General features: G+C 40.9%; 1 protein-coding gene across 4 annotated transcripts in view; it reads left to right on the forward strand.

Moving 5' to 3' along the window:
• The first annotated feature begins 3,362 nt into the window (after positions 1–3,362).
• PYROXD2 (pyridine nucleotide-disulphide oxidoreductase domain 2) overlaps positions 3,363–22,799 on the forward strand; it is a 106,069-nt gene continuing 86,632 nt past the window's right edge. For all 4 annotated transcript variants that reach the window (XM_043989642.1, XM_043989643.1, XM_043989644.1 and 1 more), the window contains exons 1-5: positions 3,363–3,579; positions 12,818–12,837; positions 14,482–14,575; positions 14,666–14,739; positions 21,089–21,244. In XM_043989642.1, coding sequence (XP_043845577.1) covers positions 3,453–3,579; positions 12,818–12,837; positions 14,482–14,575; positions 14,666–14,739; positions 21,089–21,244 — 471 coding nt within the window. In that variant the 5' untranslated portion in view covers positions 3,363–3,452. The remainder of the gene's footprint in view (positions 3,580–12,817; positions 12,838–14,481; positions 14,576–14,665; positions 14,740–21,088; positions 21,245–22,799) is intronic.

The raw sequence follows: 22,799 nt of genomic DNA on the forward strand, positions 1-22,799 counted from the left end.
TCAATTCATTAATATTAACAAATATTTTATGATAAGTAACTATACTCCCCAAACAAAACAAAAATAGTAAGAATGTTGCATTGTTTTACATATTTTTGCAAATCTCTTTAATGTCTGGATTAATCAAAGACAGCTGGATTCTCATAGCTACTTCTATAATCAGTCTGTGACAACATATTATTTTGGTTGAAGTAGATGAAGAAAATCCAGGCTCATGCAGATATACAGTTGGAATTATGAGTATTTTACTAGGCAAAATAAGATTTTACTATTATTATGAAAATAGTTTTGACATTGGGGACCCCTTAAAAGGGACTCTCAGCATAAGGAATGATGTTGTCCAGTCATGATCTCATTTGGGATTTTCTTGGCAAAGATACTGGAGTGGTTTTCCATTTCCTTCTCCACATCATTTTACATATGAGGAAACTGAGGCAAACAGGGTTAAGGGACTTGCCTGGAGTCACATAGCTCATAAATTTCTGAGACCAGATTTGAACTCACAAAGATGAGTCTTCCTGATTACAGACAACAGAACTCTGTCCCTGTACTATCTAGCAGCACTCATAAGGAACAATAGGAGCACAATTTTAGATGCCTGGAAGGCATCAGACTGGAAGTTTAGATGACGTCTATTCTACACCCTTCGTTTTACATATAAGGAAATAAAAGCCCAGGGAGACGTTGAGAGACTTGCAAGGACCAGGTTGGTTTTTCTTAGAGAAGACATGAGAACTATCATCGAATATGTGGAGGGTTATTCTGTGGGAAAGGGAGCTAACTTGTGTGAGCAGGCAAAACTGGGACTCACAGGTGGCAGCTTTTGGCTACACACGGGGAATTTCGATTCATAAAACAATGAGATTAATAAAACAGGCTTACCAATGCTGGTTGACAGACATTGCACACAGCACTTGGAGGTTTGCAAAGCTGCTTGACATATATTACCTCATTCGATCTTCCCAACAACCCTGGGAAGTAGATTCTATTATTATAGAATGCAGGTGGTGAGAGGGTGAATGCACCCAAATATTCCACCATGTAAGCAAAGGTTTAGCCAGCCCTCTGGTTTTGTGGAATGGGAATGGACATTGACGGCCTCAAGGTTCTCTTGATACCATTTGGAAAATGCAAATATCCTCTGAGAATTCTAAGCCTGTAGCCATTCACACCTTACTAGCCATTACTCCTATCCAATAATTAGGTTGCTTTCTTCCTAAGATCCAGTGAACTAGAGAGGGTGGGAGAGGGGGACAGTGGTTGTTGATAGGGTGGGGAATATGGGCATTATACTGCAATGTCAGAGACTCAGAAGGCATGAGAACACATGACACCTGGATGCCATATGACAAGAACTGCAAAGAGGAAGGAGAGGGGAGCAGATAGGAAGGAAGCAGGGTTCCCAAAGGCATATTTCAACTACTTTGCAATCTTGCCTAGAACCCTTACCTTTTGCGGCCGCTAGGTGATGCAGTGGATAGAGCACCAGCCCTGGATTCAGGAGGACCTGAGTTCAAATGCAGCCTCAGACACTTAACACTTACTAGCTGTGTGACCCTAGACAAGTCACTTAACCTCAATTGCCTCACCAAAAAGAAAAAAGAAAAATAATAATAATAAAGAAAATTACCTTTCAGGGGGCCTTCTTAGATGGGCTATGTGGCCTGCTTCAGGAGAAATAAAAAGCATGTATAATATATTATATATCCATATATAATATCCATATAATATATGTAATAGATATCAGGCACCCTCAGGCCATCTTATCCTAATCCTATAAAGAGAAAAGGAAAAGAGTTAGAAACAGAGAGTCTGAGATGTTTCTGCCAAAGATGTTCTTTGGGGTAGGCCTGTATCTGGGCACCTCTTCTCTGGACTACGCGACATCTCCTGGAAGATACTGGGAGCAAAAAATACTTCCTAGGGAGAGGGTCTATCAAGGGACTTCCTAGGGGTTCTATGTGACACATGCACGTATGCAGATCTCAGGGGGAAGTTTAGGAGGGCAAATACATTGTGACAGTGGGAAGCACTTTGCCCCTCTTGAACCCGGAGCAGCACCAGTGTGGGAGGCTCCCCACGGCACTCACCTGCAGAGATGTACAAGCACAAGATGGAGCTTGGCATTGGCCCAAACAAATCACAGGTGGGCTGATGGGGAAGAAAGCTGACAGCCCTGCCCAGCCCACAAGCACAAAGCGGGGCTTCACACTGCAGCGGGTGTTCAAAAGTCACTGGTATGATCATCATTCATCTCCTCTCTTGCAATAAGTGGAGATAGGAGACTTTTATTGGGCAGGTGAACTTCCTTAAAATGCAGGCTTTGTTCTGAGGCTGGGAATGTCGCACTTTACAATACAAATGGCTAATGCTTCCCGAGGTTCTCGTGCTTTTACTAATCAAACTGTTTAACCATGACTTTGAGATTGGTGAGGCTGAAAGGTACCTTGGACCTGGAAGGAATAGGGCAGTGGGGCTTCAGCCCATAACCAGTCATGACTGGCAAGGGTAATGCCCTGAAATGTAATGGTGAAGGAAAGGATGGCGGTGACTGAGTCAGCTGCCCCCAATCCTATTGGCAGGGATAAGCAAGTGGCTCCAAATGGGACAGTGGATAAAGTGCCAGGCCTGGAGTCAGGAAGGCCTGAATTCAAATCCTGTCTCATTTACTAGCCATATACCCTTGGGCAAATCACTTAACCTTGTTTGCCTCAGTTTTCTCATCTGTAAAATGAGCTGGAGAAGGAAATGGCAAACCACTCTGGTATCCTTGCCAAGAAGGCCCCAAAAAGGGGTCACAAAGAGTCAGAACAACAACAAAAGGCTTTTCTTCTTCAGGTGAAAGTCCTTAAGGTCTCTCTATTCTCTACCTGAAGTGAATAGTGTGTTGGCCTTGAAGTCAGGTCTGCCTCCTGTGCTTACTAATGAGCGAGCCTGGGTAAATCCCTTAACTCCCTTTGCCTCAGTTTCTTATTTGGAAAATGGGGATGACAATAGCACCCACTCCCAGAGTTGTCATGAGGCTCAAATAAGATAATATATATAAAAGGCTCCTTGGCCCTTAAAGCAGTCTATGATTGTGAGACGTTATTATCACCTCACTTTTATTCTTGGTGAAAACCCTACCCCTAAGCAGACCAGACCTCCTTAATGATAAACCCCAGAGAGTGAACCCATCTTCTTCAAAGTTAATCAGTCATCTCACCTCAGCTTCTAAGTTGTGGAGACGGGACAAAGGGGCAGTGGAGAGGGAGAGAGGAAAGCAAATTCCCTTCTCAGCGATGGCCCGACGCCAACCCTGGAAGCCTGGTCTGGTTGTTGCTCCACCTCCCTTCCTGCTTTTCTCTATGCTTCCCTCTCTGCCTGCAGACCAGACAATCTGAAAGCTCAAAGGCCTGGCCCTTCCAGTGGCTGCATCTGGAAACTGGTTGGAGTTTAAAACCGAGGGGAAAATGACTCTCCCAAGCCAGAGGTTAGGAAGAGCCTTTGCCGTGTCTACCCAGCAGAGCCTGAGACCAGCATGCCCTGTGGCGGGGGGCCACCTGCAGCCTGAATACGACGCTGTGGTAATAGGAGCAGGTAATGATGCGGTGACCACAGCAGTGCAGGCCTGGAGGAGAGGCTTCTGGGGAGAGCCACGGCCTGGAACTAGATTCTTTCTTTGTCTGCTTCCTTTCCACTTTTAATGTACAATAACCCTGTGCATGAGTCTGGGGAAGATCATTTGGGCTTACAAGTCACTGGCCAGTTTACTGAGGTCCCCACTGTTTTGGTTTCATATTCTTTGGGATTAGAGGAGCCTGGGAAATTTGACTGATGGTGAGCTGGAAGCTAGGACCCTTTGGCTTCTAATGTCAAAGACCAATGTGGAGAGAGCACTGAAGGGGGGGGGGCAGTGACTTAACCTCTCTTAAAGATTTGAAGGTGGTGGGTGGGCAGACAATCAGGGAGGCCCAAGTTTGCTGTAGTGATCTTCTCTTTGGATGCTTTTTTTCCACATAAAGGAAAAACTCCCCTGGAGCACTGTGAGGTGTTCCTAAGGAGATAGTGCCAAGAGGCTTCTGCTTGCCAAGTGGGCCATGTTACCCTCTCTCAAAGCATTTGTGGCAGGGTTACTAAAGAGTCTCCATCAACTGGCATTGTGGAGTGAGTGTTGGATTGTGAGTCTGGAAGATCCAAGTTCAAATCCCACTTCTGATAGCTGGGTGACCTTGTTCAAATCCCTTTACTTATCTGTACTCTTTAAGCATCTTTAAGCTGAGGATGATAATACCTGTTTATCTACTGCATGTAATTTAAGGTTTGCAAAGTGAAAGACGTACCTTATCTTGGGGCATCTAGGTGGCACAGTGAATAAAACACTGGCCTTGGATTCAGGAGGACCTGAGTTCAAATCCAGCCTCAGACACTTGACACTTACTAGCTGTGTGACCCTGGGCAAGTCACTTAACCTTCATTGCCCTGGGGGGAAAAAAAGATTTACCATATCTCATTTGAGCCTCATAATAACTGACATACAAAGCCTTATATACATGATCTGTTTGAGTTCCATGGAAACCCCATGAAGAAGGTAGTACAGGTGTTGGTATTCCCATTTTACAGTTGAGAAAACTGCGCCCCCCCCCCTAAAAAAGTCTGTCTATGAACCCAGAGCTGGTATTTGAGTCAAGATGCTCCTAAGATGCTGCTAAATGGTGCATGTGGAGGACAGTATTTCTTTGTATTTACATAGTGGGAAGGAAGTGGAAGTTTTGCCGGTATTAAAATTATGAAGTTGTTGCCTTCTTCCTGCCCCCTCTTTTAGGACCTCTCTGGTTCCCAATCTTCTTTGTCTGAGAAAAGTGGAAAGGCTCTGAGGTTATTATTTGTACTTACCCAAGACTGAGTTGGTTTCCATGGTTACCTCTCCTTCATACTTGCATTTTCAGTCTGTCTTTTCTCGCTAACTATGGGACAGAATGCTGCTTCTACCTGAAAGGCATTTTGAGTATTAGCAATCAGGTGAAGAGAGACCCCCGGGGACCAAATTCTTCTCCTAAATGTCTCCAGTGCAGATGCTCCCCAAAAACTAAAAGCCAAACTGGCTTTAGTATCTGAAAGCTCCTGCCCTGGTACAATACGATCTGAAGAAACTCTCTGAGCATCTCTGGCATCTTGTGGCCATGGCTTCAGAACCTAGAGCTCCCCAGCAGGATGGGGATTCCCTCCTCTCTCTTTCCTTCCCTGCCTGAGCCTGGTCACCCCCTCCCACTCCCTCCACTAATCCTAATGGCTGCCCTCCCTGAGCCCCAAGATGCCCAGATGCCAGAGCATGGAAGTTGGCATCACAAGGCCTCTGCCCAGCTCCCAGTTCTGCCATTTACCAGCTGTATGACCCTAGCTGAGAAATTTACCCTCTCCAGGCTTCAGTATCTTTATCTGTACAGTGAGGGAGTTAGACTAAATAAACTCAAAGGCTGTGAACAAGAACTTGTTTCCACTTTTCCCAGATCTCAGAGTTTTAGTGGACTTAAAGGTCAATATGGGATAACAGCATGACATACATACATACATACATACATACATACATACATACATACACACACACACATGTGTGTATATGTATATATATATATCATATATATAAAATAAATCTAAACGTTTACTTATTTGCTGTTGTCCTAAATATAAGCTCATCTTCCAAAGTAAACATGCCACTGGAGGAACTTTCCTGGATCAGTCTTGGCATTCTCGCTGTAAATTAAGCCAGAAGAAGGAGGGAAGTTGCAATTAAATGGAAAGATGTGGGGAGCCTAATTACAGAATTATATGAGTTGGTTTTTAGCGGTCAGAAGAAAGGCAACAAGAAACATCATTTCATGGAACATTCGGTCATCAGGTTTTTGCAGTGCTCATGATAGTCTGTGTTGTTTGTCCTTCCTTCCTGAGGAGGAACATGACATCAGGTGATGTCATGACTTGCACTGAATTGGATTTAAGTGAGGGAAGGCTGTGCAAGGTCACTAACCTCACTGTCTTGTCCAGAGCCATCTGGGTCCAATGGTGACATATGTATCAGGACAACTGGTGATGGCCCTGGATGTTTGAGGCAATTGGGGTTAAGTGACCTGCCCAGGGTCACACAGCTAGTAAGTGTCTAAAGTCACATTTGAACTCAGATCCTCCCAACTTCAGGGCCAGTGATCTATCCACTGCGCCACCTAGCCGCCCTAATTCATGAGAGGTATTTGCAAAGGGATCACCATGAAAATAATTGCAGATTACCACCAATTTCCTTTGCAGAGGATAAAGAGGGGGCAAAATTCTGCAACAAACTTGATGAGACCCTACAAATTATGTTTTAATACTTGGCGATTTCAGTGAAAAAGTCAGAATAGATGAAGATGGTGAGAAGTATATTGAAAAACATGAATCAGAAGGAAGTAACGAAAGAAGACAAAGATTAGTAGACTACTCAGGACTTTGCTGCCCATAGGCCAATTAGGGATGCTTTTTTTTTTTTTTTGACTTGCCCAGAGCAACACAGCTAGTAAGTGTCACGTGAAGGATGCTTTTTTAGAGAAAGAATTCAGCAGAATATGGATGTGGCAAGACCAAATAATAGCACAAAAATTAAATTAGTTTGGTTTTTTTTTTTTGCGGTGCTATGGGGGGTTAAGTGACTTGCCCAGGGTCACACAGCCAGTAAGTGTCAAGTGTCTGAGGCCGGATTTGAACTCAGGTCCTCCTGAATCCAGGGCCAGTGCTTTATCCACTTCACCACCTAGCTGCCCCCTAAATTAGCTATATTTGAAGAGATAGTAAATTACTTGTTCCCAATGTAGAAGTCATTCCTCATTCGGTTTTAAGTGTATGGTTAGATCACCTATTACTATAAAGATAAAAAAATTGGAATGAGAAAAAGATATAAAAAAAATCCCAAACTTTAGCTTCATCCTAACCTATTTAAATATGTTATTGATAAAGAAAAATAGATGGGAAAAGTCCATAGTCACAAATAGCTGCAATAATTTCATGGAGAAGTTTAACCACCGTTAATCAATTACCACAATAAAGGGACCCAAAGAGCCTAAAGACCCCTGAGTCACTTGTCTTTCTTGCCAAATAGGAGATATAACATCCAAAGGTAACACCAGTTTATAATATAAACTTGTTTGTCAAATTTTATAGATATGAGGGAAGATTTGTATTGCCGCAATTTTGCCTCAAGAAACAGAAGCAGTGAAGAGTAAAATTAGTTTAAAGAAAGCTTGCCAAGAGACTCAACTAAGCAGACATCCTGAGGGCATTTGAAGTTGAAAAGGGAAGGAGGACAATAAGAAAAAGAAAAATGGAGAATGGAAAATTTAAAAATGGAAGAGAGCTAAAAAGATGTTTACATCCAGCTTTCTTCACTACTAAGCCTTGGATTCTGTCAGTGCAACCCTGGATATGCTTCTAGAAGAGGTGGAGTGACTTCAAGGAGAATGGAGATGGGAAAGCAGCTGAGTTAGATCAAGCTTGTGGGGGCAGCTAGGTGGCGCTGTGGAGAAAGCACCGGCCCTGGAGTCAGGAGGACCTGAGTTCAAATCCAGCCTCAGACACTAGACACTTACTAGCTGTGTGACCCTGGGCAAGTCACTTAACCCTCATTGCCCTTAAAAAATCATAATAAAATAAAATTAAATAAATTTTAAAAATAAAAAAAAAATAGATCAAACTTGTGAAGAGGAGAGCTGTGCTGGAGGCATCACAATCATGAGAGAGCACTAGGGGATCCATTCAAAGATAAATGGAGGATGTGAAGATACCAGAGACACAGGGAAAAAAGTCATTAACCTTATTGATAGTGAAAAAGATTCCCAAGAGAACAATAGCTACTAACCTCTAGGCCTACTACCCCATCTCTATAAAAGTATTATGAAAATAATCTACACATGTGTCAAGGGTATCTTTGGAGAAGGTATAAGTAGAGAGTAGACAGGCTTTCACAAGTAATATTTCAGAGTAGAATATATCTTCACCATTACACAATTGACTTAAAGTTGTAGAGAATACAGTACCCCGCTGTTGGTTATTTTTTAAAATACATTTGTTTCAATAGAGCAAAATTGCCTTGAAGGTTCTCTTCTACCACAATTTCTGGGGGTGCAATTAAAGAAGTCTGTGGGGGGCAGGAAATCATATCTCTAACAAACATACATTAAGAAAATAGAAAGAGAGACTTAATGAACTGAATATGCATTTTAAAAAATTAAAATGCCTGTAAACAAGCCTAAAATAAGCACAAAAGAGATATTAAAAATTAGAGGAAAAATAAACTAGAAATCACAAAATTATATAAACGATCAATAAAACTAAAAGCTGGTTCTTTGAAAAGACTAATAAAATTTAAAATAAACCTTAGCCAATCTGATGAAAAAATAAGAGGGCAGGATATCAACAAAATAGCAAATCAACAAAATGAAATCTCTCTCTCTCTTCTCTCTCTCTCTCTCTCTCTCTCTCTCTCTCTCTCTCTCTCTCTCTCTCTCTCTCTCACACACACACACACACACACACACACACACACACACACACACACACACACTCACACTCCACGGAAAAAACCCCAAAACCAGAAAAAAATAAAGTTAATTATCAGAACCCACAATACAGTTATATGCTAACAAAACTGAGAACACAAAGAAACCAGAGGAATATCTTCATCCTAATGGATTCAGAGGAGAATTCTGCCAAATTTTTAAAGAACAATTAGCAACAATACTATACAAATTATTCTCAAAAAATTGAGAAAGTACCTTACCAGATTCCCTTTTATGAGACAAATATTATCCTAATACCTAAACTAGGGAAGGATAAGGCACAAATGGAGAATTATAAACCATATTACTAATGAATATTGATTCAAAATTTAAAATAAGATAAAATTAACTTGGAAAAATAAAAGATCTTAAATAGCAAGAAAAAAGGTAAAAAGAGGTTGGGATGAAGAAGAAATAGCACTTCTAAACTTCAAACTGTATTATAAAGCAGCGGTCATGAAAACCATTTGGTATTAGCTAAAAAAACAGGTAAAGCAATGTAAGACATTAGACAAAGGAGAATCCAAAATGATGCAACTAAATAACCCAGTGTTTGATAAACTAGAAAACATAAATTAGTTATGGAAGAACCCCTTTTTGGCAAAAACTGCTGGGAAACCTAGGATGCAGTCTGGCAGAAACTAGGTTTAGACTAACAACTTACACCACATTCCGCAATCTATTGTAAATGGATATGTGACCTCAATATTAAAGAATATACTACTAAAAGAGGGAGAAATAGATTATATACCTTTCACAGTTATGGGTAAGACATATATTCTTTCATTATTATTCCCACTTAATTTTTTGAGTAACATTTTATTTTTTCCCAATTACATGTAAAAACAATTTTTAACATTCATTTTTAAAAATTCTGAGTTCCAAATTCTTCCTCGTCCTCCTTCCCCAACCCCCAAATGGTAAGCAATTTGATATAGATTATACATGTTTAATCATGCAAAACAAATTTCCAAATTATTTATGTTGTGAAAGAAAACACAGACCAAACATACACACACAAAGTGAAAAATATGTGCTTCAAACTGTATTCAGACTCTACCAATTCTTCTGTAAGAGATATATTCTTAACCAAACAAAGCCCAGAGGTAGTTACAGAAGATAAAATATATGACTGATTGCATAAAATTGAAAAGCTTCTCCATAAAAAAATTAATACACCTAGAATACAAAAGGAAGTGATCAAACAAGAAGAAAAAACACCTCTGTATCAAAGATATTTCTCTGCTAAGGATATGGTACCCAAGATATATAAATAATTAACAGATATAAGATATGACCAAGATCAATTCCCCATTAGATTAGTAGTCAAATGATATAACAAATAGTTCTCAAAAGAAGAATTGCATACTTATAAGAGCCATATGAAAATAATAGAAATGCAAATCAAGACATCCCTGAGGTTTCACTTCTCACGTTGCAAACTGTCAAAGATGACAAAAGATGGCAATAATCAATGCTGAAGGTGTTATGGGAAGACTGATACACCAATGTACTGTTGGTGAAGCTGGAAATCAGGACAAGCTTTTTGGAAAGCAGGTATTACTATACAAATAAAATGACTAAAACATCTATTCCCTTTTACCCTAAGATTCCATTGCTAGGCTTACAGCTCAAGGAGGCCATTGATAAGAAGAAAGTCCCCATACACCAAGATGTTTGTAGCAGTACTTTTTGTGCTAGCAAAGTATTGTAAATGATGTAGATGGAATTGATTGGAGAATGGCTGAACAAATTATGCTACATGAATTTAATGAATTTAAGAACTGACGAATGTGATGAATACAGAGAAATATGGAAAGCTCTACATGAATGGATGTAGAGCAAAATGAGCAGAGCCAGAAATATGATACCACAATGACTACAACATTGTTAGTAGGAAAGAACAACCACCAAAAAAAATCAAAAGTGAATGTTGCAAAATTGTAAAGAAAAGCACAGCTCCCCAAAACTGACACCCCCACCCAACTCCTTTGCAGAGGTTGGAAGTCCACAGTTGCTAATCATTGCACACATTTATAGACATCTTTCCCATATATTGACTAATTGTGCTGATTTTTTCTTCTTTTTTTGTCTTAAAAATACTTTTTATGGAATGGCTCCATAGGAGAGAAGTAGGAGGTATACTGAGGGAAATTATGGTGTTTTTTAAAAAGACAGCAGCAAAATCATTTTTTAAAAAACGAGGCAATTAGGGTTAAGTGACTTGCCCAGGGGCACACAGCTAGTAAGTATTAAGTGTCTGAAGCCGGATTTGAACTCAGGTAATCCTGACTCCAGGGCCAGTGCTCTATCCACTGTGCCACCTAGCTGCCCCAAAATCATATTTTGAAAAATAGATTCTCTTCCAAAAGGTGCCTCCCATCCATATATCAAATTATTCGAGTTCCTTTGAAGATATAACAAAAAAGAAAATCTTTTTGATGTCCTTTTGACCAATAATATCAAATAAGACATAAAACAAGGAGATGTATGGTTACCTTGGGTATTCACCACTGTCATGAAGGAAATACTAGGGAAGTCAGATGGTATAGTCCTCCAGTGTCTCTCTTTGAAGATATCATCATTTTGGTTGAATCAAGCCTCGAGTACTTCAGAACCTCCATGAAAAGGTCTGTAACCAAGCGTATGCAGGAGCCAGCTGGATTGGATTTGAGAGAGGTGATTGTTAAATTTTCAGTGTGAATATTTACATCTCAGGAATCAACAAGTACTACAGATGAGAGCCAGCCTTATTGTTTTGTTGATTGTCTAGACTTAAGAAAGTGATGGAGAAAATGTTAATGATGCAGATTAAACTTCAGTATGTCCTCTGTACATTTTAAAAGATAGCTGTTAAATATTTACCAGCCCACTTTTGTCATTAACCACTCAATAGCATCTGACCTAAACCATCCACATAGGTAAAACCAAGTGGATGAACAATGCTTATTCTTCATAGCATGACATGAAATTATGTGGCATTCGTCAGTGTGTGTGTATAGATGTGGATGTGTGTGAGTGAAAAATGTGTACATACATTATATGTATACAATGTACATCTGTATACACACATATATCTACAGTATATAATATTGCTCTAACCATTGCTCTATTTTTTAGCCAGATGGTTTTGATGACTGCTGCTTTATAATACAGTTTGAGGTTTGGAAATGCTATTTTCCCTTTGTCTCTACCTCTTTTAATCATTTTCCTTTATACATACATACACATATATACACAGAGAGGCTCTGGTCTTTAGAAGTTCATAGTTGGGGCAGCTAGGTGGCGCAGTGGATAGAGCACTGGCCCTGGAGTCAGGAGTACCTGAGTTCAAATCTGGCCTCAGACACTTAACACTTACTAGCTGTGTGACCCTTGGCAAGTCACTTAACCCCAATTGCCTCACTAAAAAAATAAAAGAAGTTCATAGCTGGGGGCAGCTAGGTAGTGCAGTGGTTAAAACACTGGCCTTGGATTCAGGAGGACGGACCTGAGTTCAAATCTGGCTTTAAACACTTGACACTAGCTGTGTGACCCTGGGCGAGTTATTTAACCCTTATTGCCCTGCAAAAAAAAAGTTCATAGTCTAATGCAAGCAACTATATACAAAAATTATGTGCAAACAAGATATTTACAGGATAAATGGGGAGGAATAATCTCAAAGAACTGGTTGTTTGCTTTCAAATAAAAACAAGAAATTAGAATATTGATTACAAGGGTCTGGGGAGGAATCCAGCAAAATTACCCAAATTTATGAAGATGGGTAGAGATGTGGGAACTGTTACTTGACACACTTCAAGCAAAAAAGGGGTACCATTCTCTACCAGAAAGTAGATTTCCCCAAGAGCAGTCCCATTCCCCATTCATCCCCCAGAGCAAGGGATACTAGAAATACATGCTAGGTGAGAGCTGGACCTAGACAGAAAGGTACAATGAAAAGAGTTACAGAATCATAAGACATGAATTTTTAAAAATCTCACTTTTGACATTCTTTAGCTGGGTTACCAAGTCACTTGTCATTCCCAGGCCTCAGTTTCCACATCTGTAAAATGAGAGGCTTGGCCCAGAACTCATATTTTTTGCCTTTAGCTTAGGATCATGGGGAATCAGAGAGTGTGTCACTCTCTAAAACTCTTAGAAATGACTGGGCCAAGAACAGCCCAACAGAATCCCTGAGGACAATGCTTCTCTGTCTTCTGACCCACATTTCTTTCATTCCCTCTCTTCTTCCCTCTCCCGCCTTCTCATTTCAGGACACAATGGACTGATCGCAGTGAGTACCACCTGCCTCCAACCATCTTCATTCTGTAATTAGGCAAAAGCCTCTCCCTGAGATAAACGGAAAGGAAGGTGATGTGAATCCCATGAGAGGAAGGACATGGCTTCTTGGGAGCCTGTGGGATTCTCCTTGGAGTGCTGCACTGCCAAGCCAGCCTTGGCACAGGGGGTTAATTTCTAGTCTAAAAGATAAGTATCAGACAGTTCAGATAAAAAATCCCCAGACTTCCAGTGAATGTGCAGGGGTAAAGAGAAATGGTTCGGCTTAAGGGCACTCTGTTCCCTCTTTCTTCCTTATTAAAAATAGGGTTAAAGGCAGGTAGTCCCTGGATCCCTCAGTCGCAGATATGAATACATACTAAGCTGGTGGGCAGGAAAGACAGATAGTGAGAAAGAAGGGAAAGTACAGAAAAGCGGGTAGTGACCTGTCGTATATGGTGGCAGTGGGTTTATGCTAACCAATGGGGTCTCTGTAGTGAATACCCTTGAATGTCAAAAGAGAAAACTGAGACCCCAAACATCATAGAGGTTTCAGGGATTCCTGACCCCTCACAATTGGTTTCCAAGACCCCTCCCCCTCAAAAAAACCAAACTAAGTAAGAATTAGAGCTACTCAAAGGTGTCTCATTTTGACAAGGGAAGTCTAGGTTTTTGTTTTTTGTTAGATCCTCTTTCTACAGCTAGCATGGAGTTGGGCAGCTGACGGCCCATTTCTAGTAGCATGAAGGTAATCCCCAATCCCCAGTGCAGACATTCTAGAGGGGTGGTGGCATAGGCTGGGTCTTCAGGAAGCTGGCTGGAAGGAGAGCTCTTCCTCTGTGAACCACAGGAGCTATTAGAATAATCCACCCAAGCCACTCTACAATGGGCAGGAGAATAAAATGCAATGACTCAGTTTCTCTGAGTCTCTCCATACATAGCCTGTAGGCTGAATCCAGTAACCATGGCAACAGCAAGAACCCAGAAATTCACTCTAATATGTGCTAGGGCTCCTTAACCTTGATTACTTTCCAAAGCAAACAAGCTTTGCTTCAAGCTTGCTCCCTGAGAATATCACCCTCCTGCCTGTCCTCAGAGTGAATGAAGACCTAGGAAAGCATCTGCCAGCTCCCAGGAAGTACGGGTTCTGCCATCTGCCTTACAGATATAGGGGACTAGTGTGGAACTACAGGCTATATCCACAATCCCCATGGAGCCAGAACTGACTTCTGTCCTGGAAATGACTTGGGAAGCCCCAAACTAACTTTTAAAGGTTAAAATTTCCATCAGAGATTTTTCAGTCTCTCTGGAGTCTCTCATCAGTCATCATTCATTAAGCACCTTCTATGTTCCAGGCATTGTGCTAAGCACTAGAGCTACCAAGAGAGGCAAAAGATGGTCCCTGACCTCAAGGAGCTTATAATCTAATAGGGAAGACAACATATAAACAAATATATACAAAACAAGCAATATATAGGACAAATAGAAGATAATTAACAGAGGGAAAGCATTGGGATTAAGAGGGTTAGAGACATCCCCTCAGACACCAGGATACATGTGGGACATCAACTCCAGTCACCAAACCCCCAAGTTATGCCCAGGACAGATCTGAAGTGTGACAAAAAAGGAAGGGGGGAGGACACAGTACGTTTTCCCATAGGCAGCCTACCTGCAGAAGTTGGGGGTCAACACAGCTGTCCTAGAGAGACGTCATGTGATCGGAGGTGCTGCTGTCACAGAGGAGCTCATCCCAGGTCAGTCCTGGGGAACAAGTCGGGGTGGGCGTGGGGAGGAGGGCAGTGCTGGAGGCAGCTTGACTTCATGTCTCTCTGCTTCTGTTCTAGGCTTCAAATTCTCCCGGGCTTCCTACCTCCTCAGCCTTCTGAGGCCTCAGATTTACAAGGACTTGGAGCTGAAGGTAATGTTCCCAGACAAAATGCATTTCTAGTCCACCAAGTGCTAACTGTGGAGTTTCAGGATGATAACAACAATAATAATAATGACATTCACGTGGCACTTTAAGGTTTACAAAACACTTTTGTGGATATTATCTCATTCCTGAGGGGAAAACAAATGAAGGACAGAGGTGGCAGAATTGATCTTAAAACAACGGCCTACCTGCCTATCCCAGATGAGAACCAATAGGCTTAGGGCTTCTTCTCCATTTATCGCTTTTTTTAAAAAAATAAAAATTTCTTTTTTTCATCATGAGCTTAATCATCAAAAAACACAACCATTTCAATATACAAAGAATAATGAGAAAGAGGCTTCTGTAAGAAACTGTGGGCTTCTGTTACCATGTTTAGAAATATTAGACATTAAATTGAACAAACAGCAGTTTAGTTACTGCCTTTATCATTTTCCTAGCTGCCCCCTCTTTCTCACTTTTAAGGACTGTCCCCTGGCCTCCTCTTATTTTTTTTTTTGTTTCTTTCCTCTGCTATGCAGTTTCCATAAATGTCCTCAGCCTATTTCTGACCTCATTATGACTTTGGATACTGTTAACTCATCATGTTTCCTGGAAAAGGAAGTCTGAACCCCAAAGGACTTTTATCTCTCTCCCATCTCCTCCCCCAACTTTGACCCTGTATTCCTCTTTTTAAAAAAGCCTGATCTTTGACCCCACTACCATAGACCAGCTCTGCCTACCTCCCTGCCTGCCTAACTATTTAAAACATTTGGAAGTTAGTCATCTAGCATTTGACAATTTCTTTCCAGGGAAACAACAAGCATTTATTGAGCGCCTACTATGTGGTGGACACTGTGCTAGACTCTAGGTATATAAATACAAAGAATGAATCAATTCTTGGCTTTTTTGGTTCATTGCTTCTATAGTCTTTTGAGATAAGAAGCCCAAATCTATACAGACAGTTGTCACATTCACTCAGATTTTGCTTTGAAGGGTGGAAACTTGTTAAGATTGATGTTGTGAGGTTGCAAACTTTTTCACACACACACACACACACACACACACACACCTCCAATGCCAATGATTGTTTCAGGTTATTCTTCCTTCTTTGTCCTGCCCTCCTCCCACCTCCCCACACCCGTATCTATCTTCTGCCACCACTAATTTTGACTGTGGTAATAGGGCATCAGTGACAACCAGTCACACTCCATCACCAGGCCAAATGCAGAAATGTGGGCTACCTCAGCTAATGGCTTCTCAAAAGAAGTCTGCAGCCCGGTTATTGCCTGCGAAGAGTAGAGAGAGGAGAGACTTGTTCACTGTTGGCATTGACACTGTTTCCTCCCTCTCTCTTCTCTTCTCTAACCCTCCGCTGGCCCACCACTTGGGAAGCTGTTGGTCACATGACCAGCCTCTGAGCATCTCTTGCCACCTACCACTGCTCCAGGCCCAACTGCTTCTTTGACTCATTAGTCAATTTCATCACTACAGATGTTTCCTTTCATAATCTATCCCCTTCACGTTTGACCTGCCTGCCTCCCATTCCTCCCTCAGTCACATGAAATAAGACCAACGCATCTGGTATTATCCAAATAGCATAAAAACCAAGGTTTCTACCCAATTCATGAAGGGGGTGGGGAATCTTTGACCCATGAATCAAATTTGACCCTCAGTTTAAATTTCGTTTAGCAGGCACAGAAAGATTCAATATAAACCTAATAATAATTCTATTTTTGGTGGGTACTGCGGCTATCCTATTCAAAAAGCAGCCTCTGAAGGTTTGATTAAAAAGAGCCAAAGAACTGTGAATAGCCAACTGCTTTATTCCTAAAGAGGATTTTCTGCTGAGGATTTCTTAGTAGTGCACAATAAGACTGATGAACAAAAAAGAAAAAAGGGGGGGGGCATAATATGGAAAAATTAAAGAAATCCTAATTTCTGTATATATTCATTCACAGGCAAGGTAATCAGACAGTTTGGAGATATCATAAAGACTTGATGACATAGGTAGTTCAACTGATTTGGTTTTGTTTGTTTTTTGCAGGTCAATAAGGGTTAAATGACTTGCCCAGAGTCACACAGCTAATAAGTGTCAAGTGTCTGAGGTTGGATTTGAACTCAGGTTCTTCTCAATCCAGGGCTGGTGCTTTATCCACTGCACCACCTATCAGCCCCCTGATATTTTTGGCGGGGGGGGGCAAAGAGGGTTAAGTGACTTGCCCAAGGACACACAGCCAGCAAGTGTCAAGTATCTGAAGCCAGATTTGAACTCGGGTTCTTCTGAATCCAGGGCCGGTGCTTAATCCATTGTGTCACCTAGTTGCCCCCATTTATTTTTAAAACAAATTTCTAAAACTCATCATTTTTCACTTGCATGCAAATTTCAGAATTGCTTGAGGAAAAAGATAAACTTTTGTTTAAAAAAAACACTCAGAAGTTTGGAAATTTTTAAAAAGGAAAACCAATACTGAACTCAGAAAGAGCCAGTTATACTGATGAGCTATTTAGAATTCTGAAGGGACTAAAGACTGATAAAGATTCACTGTCATAGTTACAATTGAAGAACAATACTGTTTACCTCCTAAGGTAGTAAACTCAGCACCTATTAAGCTTCTCTCTCTCTCTCTCTCTCTCTCTCTCTCTCTCTCTCTCTCTCTCTCTCTCTCTCTCTCTCTCTCTCTCCTTCTCCCTCTCCTTCTCCCTCTCCCTCATCTTCTTCCTCTCCCTCTTTCTCACTCATTTCTCCCTTCCCACACCCTTGTATGAGCATATTTTCTCCTTTAAATGAACTCAAAACTGAACTGACTCCCCTCACCTGTCCTATCAGAATTTCTTTCTTCCTCCCACATCACATAACTCTTCATACCACTCTTTTGAGCCCTGCCTCTCTTTGAGCTCTTAAGGACCCCCTCAGAAGGCTTTTGTTTATGTGGTTTATATCTATTGATACTTTCCACATGAGAAATTAAAACATTATAAAAATCATTTTGGTCCCGCAGAACACCCCCCCCAACTAAAAATAGGTCTTGAGAACCTCATACTTACATATTTTGAACTGGGAAGGACCTTAGAGATCATCTTTTCCAGCTTCTTCATTTTCCAAAGGAAGAAACTGAGGCCCAGATTACAGGAAATGACTTACCCAAGGTAATGTGGCATATTTGAGGCAAAGCTGGGATGAGGAGTGAAGCTTTTAGACTCTCAGTTTTAGGGCTTTTCCCACTACCCCACCACCAAGTGCGTCTATGATTAATTGCATCAATACTAAGAAATCTACCTAAAACTACACTTATAATTAAATATATTATATATTTACATTTTAATGGAATGATATTGAAATTAGAGAAACAAGTAGGATTTTTAAAACTTTATAACAAAGGGAAGAAAAGACAGGGCAGTGCTTTGCACAAAGCAGGAATTTAATATATGACCAAATGAATGGTAATTGGCCATATTCTAGATAAAATACCATATTTGTAGACTAGGATTTTCTGTTCCCTAGTCACCTTAAAATTTTGTGAGTAAAAGCAACATTTTCCACTTCTTTCTTCGCAAATCTAAATTAGGTGGTTTTTTTTTTAACTTATGTGATTCTCAATTTATGGTTTTGTTTTGTTTTTTCTTATGGCACTGAGAATATGGTAGTGAGAGCTTAGAAAGCTCAGAAAGCTGGCCTTGGTCCCAACCTCAGGGATGACCAAGGATGGAGGCACATGCCTAGGAAAGAAGGCATTAAATAAACCCTGGTTCCATGACCAGCCCAGAGATTACCACCTTTTCTACATCATGTTAATTTTTTTTTTTTTTGGTGAGGCAATTGGTGTTCAATGACTTGCCCAGGGTCACACAGCTAGTGAATGTCAAGTGTCTGAGGCTGGATTTGAACTCAGGTCCTCCTGAATCCAAGGTCAGTGTTTTATCCACTGCGCCACCTAGCTGCCCCTTATTATCTTTTAATGTATGGAATGGTCATGATCTTCACTGGTGGTCTCCTGACGCACTGTTTTGGTTTCCATCTTCTTCCTCTGCTGAGTCACGCTTTTTAGTAGGCTAATTGTTAGTGATTCTCAGCTAGTCCTTCATGCCTCATCATTGTGCTAATAGTAGTACCTTGCAGCCCGTATTAGGACACCCCCCCACACCTAATTTTCTGCTTTACTAACTCCTCTATTATCTCCTCTTTATCCTGTCTATAGCTTGTTTGTGCATAGTTGTTTGCATCTTGTCTCCCCCCATTAGACTGGATCAATCTTTTGCTTTTGTTTGTATTCCCAGCACTTAGCATGGTACCTGACACATAGTAGGTGCTTAATAAATGCTTATTAACTGGCTGACTGATTCTGATACCCTCAGTTCTTGAGCCACTGAAGACCAGCAGTATTGGGAATTTAGCAGCATCCTCTCCATTTCAGAGCTCCTCATTTTTAAAAATCTCCCTCAGGTACCTAGAGCTCTCATTCTCACCTGCTGTGGCACTTCTGTCTCCTAGGCAGCGCATGATCTTGTAAACCTTTCTCATTATCCTTCCTCTTACTCCAAATGTGATCAAAATGTTTATATCCTAGCATGCCAGCACGGTGCTGGGGTGAGAGAATTGAACCGATAGTCAGGAGACCTGACTTCTAATCCCGGCTCTGAGATTAATTGGTGCAAATATTGGCAGCCCTGGATATAGGTTTTATTTAACCTTCAAATAAGGCTTAAGATTTCCCTTTGAAATGGAAATGTGTATAAAAATATGGAGACAGATAAATGCATGTGCACACACTGACATATGTGGAGATGTATTCATCCGGATATATGTAGGTACATGATAAAAAAGAAACATGCCTTATAGCGAACACTTTAATACTATTGTTTTATGGCCTGAAGTAAGTCATTTCACTTCTCTAGACATATTCCTCTCTTCCTCTGTTCCAACTACTGACTTCCCTGGCTTCCTTTAAATCCCTACTAAAATTCTATCTCTTACTGGAAGCCTTCCCTAGCTCTTTTACAATGAGGGTTAAGTGACTTGCCCAGGGTCACACAGTTAGTAAGTGTCAAGTGTCTGAGGCCAGATTTGAACTCAGGTCTTCCTGAATCCAGGGCCGGTGTTTTTATCCGTTGCACCCCCACCCCCAGCTCTTCTTAATTCCAGTGCCTTCCCTCTGCTAATTACCTATCTATCCTATATATAGGTTGCTTTGCATATATTTGTTTGAGTATTGTGTCTCCCCCCCCCCCAATTAGATTATAAGCTTCTTGTAGGCAAGGACTAACTTTTGCCTCATTTTCCAGCCCCATTACTTAGTATAGTGCCTGGCACATAGTAGGTGCTTAATGAATTCAACTGAGCTAGATAACCTCTAAGGTCCCTTGGAGCTTTCAGATTATATGTCATCTAGTGATAACTGTTTAAATTTATCTAAGCAGCATTTTATAGTGGATAGAGAACTAACTAGAAGCCTGCCTCTGAAATATACTGTGTGACCCTGGAAAAGTCACTTAACCCCTTGTTAAAAGAGCACTAGGCAGCTCTCTAAGACTTCAGATTCCAGAGAAATTAGCCTGGGAGAGAAGTTACTGACTTCCATCAGTAGAGAGGGATTTTCTCACTCAAGAATTCCCTGTACTAAAGAGATCAGAAGCCCAGGTCTCATCCCATGAGACACTAGATCAATGTTACCCTTTCCACGGTGACATTGTAGCTTGAGTCTAGGGGCTGATAAGGCCTTATCCCAAATAAATGACTTTGATAGTGAGAATTTTGACATGATATGGTGAAAATAACACTGGAATTAGAGTCCCAGTTCAAATCCCCTCTCCCAAATAATAGAAATAATAACTTGCATTTATATATACTTTAGAGTTTTGATAAAAGCTTCCATTACAACGATTCTGTGAAGTAAATATTGAAAATATTAATTTCCTTCTCTTTAAAATAAGGATGATCAGACTCAGAAAGGTTACTCAGGGTCAGAAAATTAGTAAGCAGATGAGATTTTAATGCAGCTCTGCCACTAACTAGCTTAATAACCTTGGGCTTAATTTCTCTGGTCTTCATCCTTAAAAGTAGCTTGGAGGTCCCTTCTAGCACAATTTGGGCTCTTTCATAGTGGGAGTCCACCTGTGCACATTTCTGAGGAAGTTTTTTCATAATAAGATAGGATTTGGCTGCCTCTCCTAAGTCATCTGAGTTTACAAGGACCATGAATAAGGACTAGCTGAGACACAAAGGCTTCCCCATGCACTTGCATGAAAAGAGGAAACTGGGAGAGGTGGTTAGGGGAAAGTATGTGCACATTCCTAGCAAGTGCAAAAAAAGATGCTTCACAAAGAAAAGAGAACACGCCGTGGGTTGTTTATATTTCTGCAGAAACATGGGCTGAAGGTATATTTTCGAAACCTCTACTCCTTCACACCTATGCTGGAAGAAGGAATCCGAGACAAACCCCCGCGGTCACTTTTACTAGGGACAGACATGGCGGAAACCCAGAAGCAGATTGCTCAATTTTCTCCAAAGGATGCTCAGGTACAGCCTCCTCCCTGCTGGTCTGGAGCTGGGTCTGCTTTGGGAACAATGGCAATTGGGATTTCATGGGAACCTTTTGGTCTATATAGACCACACTGACTGGGACAACTTTAAGAAGCTTGTAAATCTTACATCAGATTATAACATGTTCCCTGTGGGGACAACCAGCCCTATGCTATCCTTTGTACCTGAGGCATTAAGTCAAGCCCTGCAATAGACAACAAGAGAGAGTGACTGATTGCATGTATGTAATATGGTAGCTGGGGGCAGCTAGGTGGCACAGTGAATAAAGCACTGGCCCTGGATTCAGGAGGACCTGAGTTCAAATCTAGCCTCAGACACTTGACACTAGCTGTGGGACCCTGGGTAAGTCACTTAACCCTCATTGCCCCACAAAAAAAATATGGTAGCAATGGAATTTGGAAACCTAGGTCCAGCTACTACTCATTTGCTATGTGATCTTGGGAACCTATTTTAACCTCTGAGCCTCAATTTACTTATCTTTAAAGTGAGGGGATTGGACTACATAATCCCTACAGTACCTTCCCACTTTTAAGGATTTAAGATTCTATGATCTTAAGGAAGAGGGGTTAAACATGTGACCCGAACCAGATTAAAATGTTATTGTCAAATATTTAACAAAATAAATAAAAATACCATAGAATATAGATAATATGACATTTTAAAAGTAAGTCAATATATGGCCCCCAGAGGCCCTTATGGGTAATTTAATGGCCCCTGTTTCTATTTGAGTTTGATACCACTGGTCTAAGGAACCATTTGGTTATTACCAACTGTTAAATAATGAAATCAAGGCTTCAATGCTTCTGTCTCCTCATCCTACAATAACTACCTGTTTTGGACATACAAGCCATCTCTCTGTCCCTGATGAAGCAGAAAACCCTTTCTGGGCTCATAATAAGCAGACTTCAAATCTATTGAAAGGAAAAGGGAAGATGAGAAAACCCTGAATATATATATATATATATATATATATTTGTTTTTTGTTTGTTTTTTGTTTTGGTGAGGCAATTGGGGTTAAGTGACTTGCCCAAGGGTCACACAGCTAGTAAGTGTCAAGTGTCTGAGGTCGGATTTGAACTCAGGTCCTCCTGAATCCAGGGCCGGTGCTCTATCCACTGTGCCACCTAGCTGCCTCTTGAATATAATTTTTAACACTACAGGAATATCTGTATTAAAACAAAGAGAGCCCGATGCAGGCTTTATGAAAGGATAGTGAGCCAGAGACTACAAAGATCATGTTTGATCCACTTAACTGTTTCCTTGACCTTGGATTATAGAATCAGTTATCTTTGGTTTCCTCAGAGCTATAACCAGGATAGGGAAACTTGGGTTTTGTCCTGAGCCAATAAAATTTAACAACACTGGCAGAACTTTATCAATATAGAAACAACGGAACATGACACCACATTAGCCAGAAGGCAGGGCCACCAAGATGTCCAAGGTGGAGCAGGTAAAAGTTTAACAACGGGATCAGTCCCATGAGTGGCCGCTGTATTTCCAGGCTGGGTGAAAAGTAAGACGCAGTGAAATG

The sequence above is a fragment of the Dromiciops gliroides genome, chromosome 2, assembly GCF_019393635.1.
Source record: "Dromiciops gliroides isolate mDroGli1 chromosome 2, mDroGli1.pri, whole genome shotgun sequence".
NCBI classification, from domain to species: Eukaryota; Metazoa; Chordata; class Mammalia; order Microbiotheria; family Microbiotheriidae; genus Dromiciops; species Dromiciops gliroides.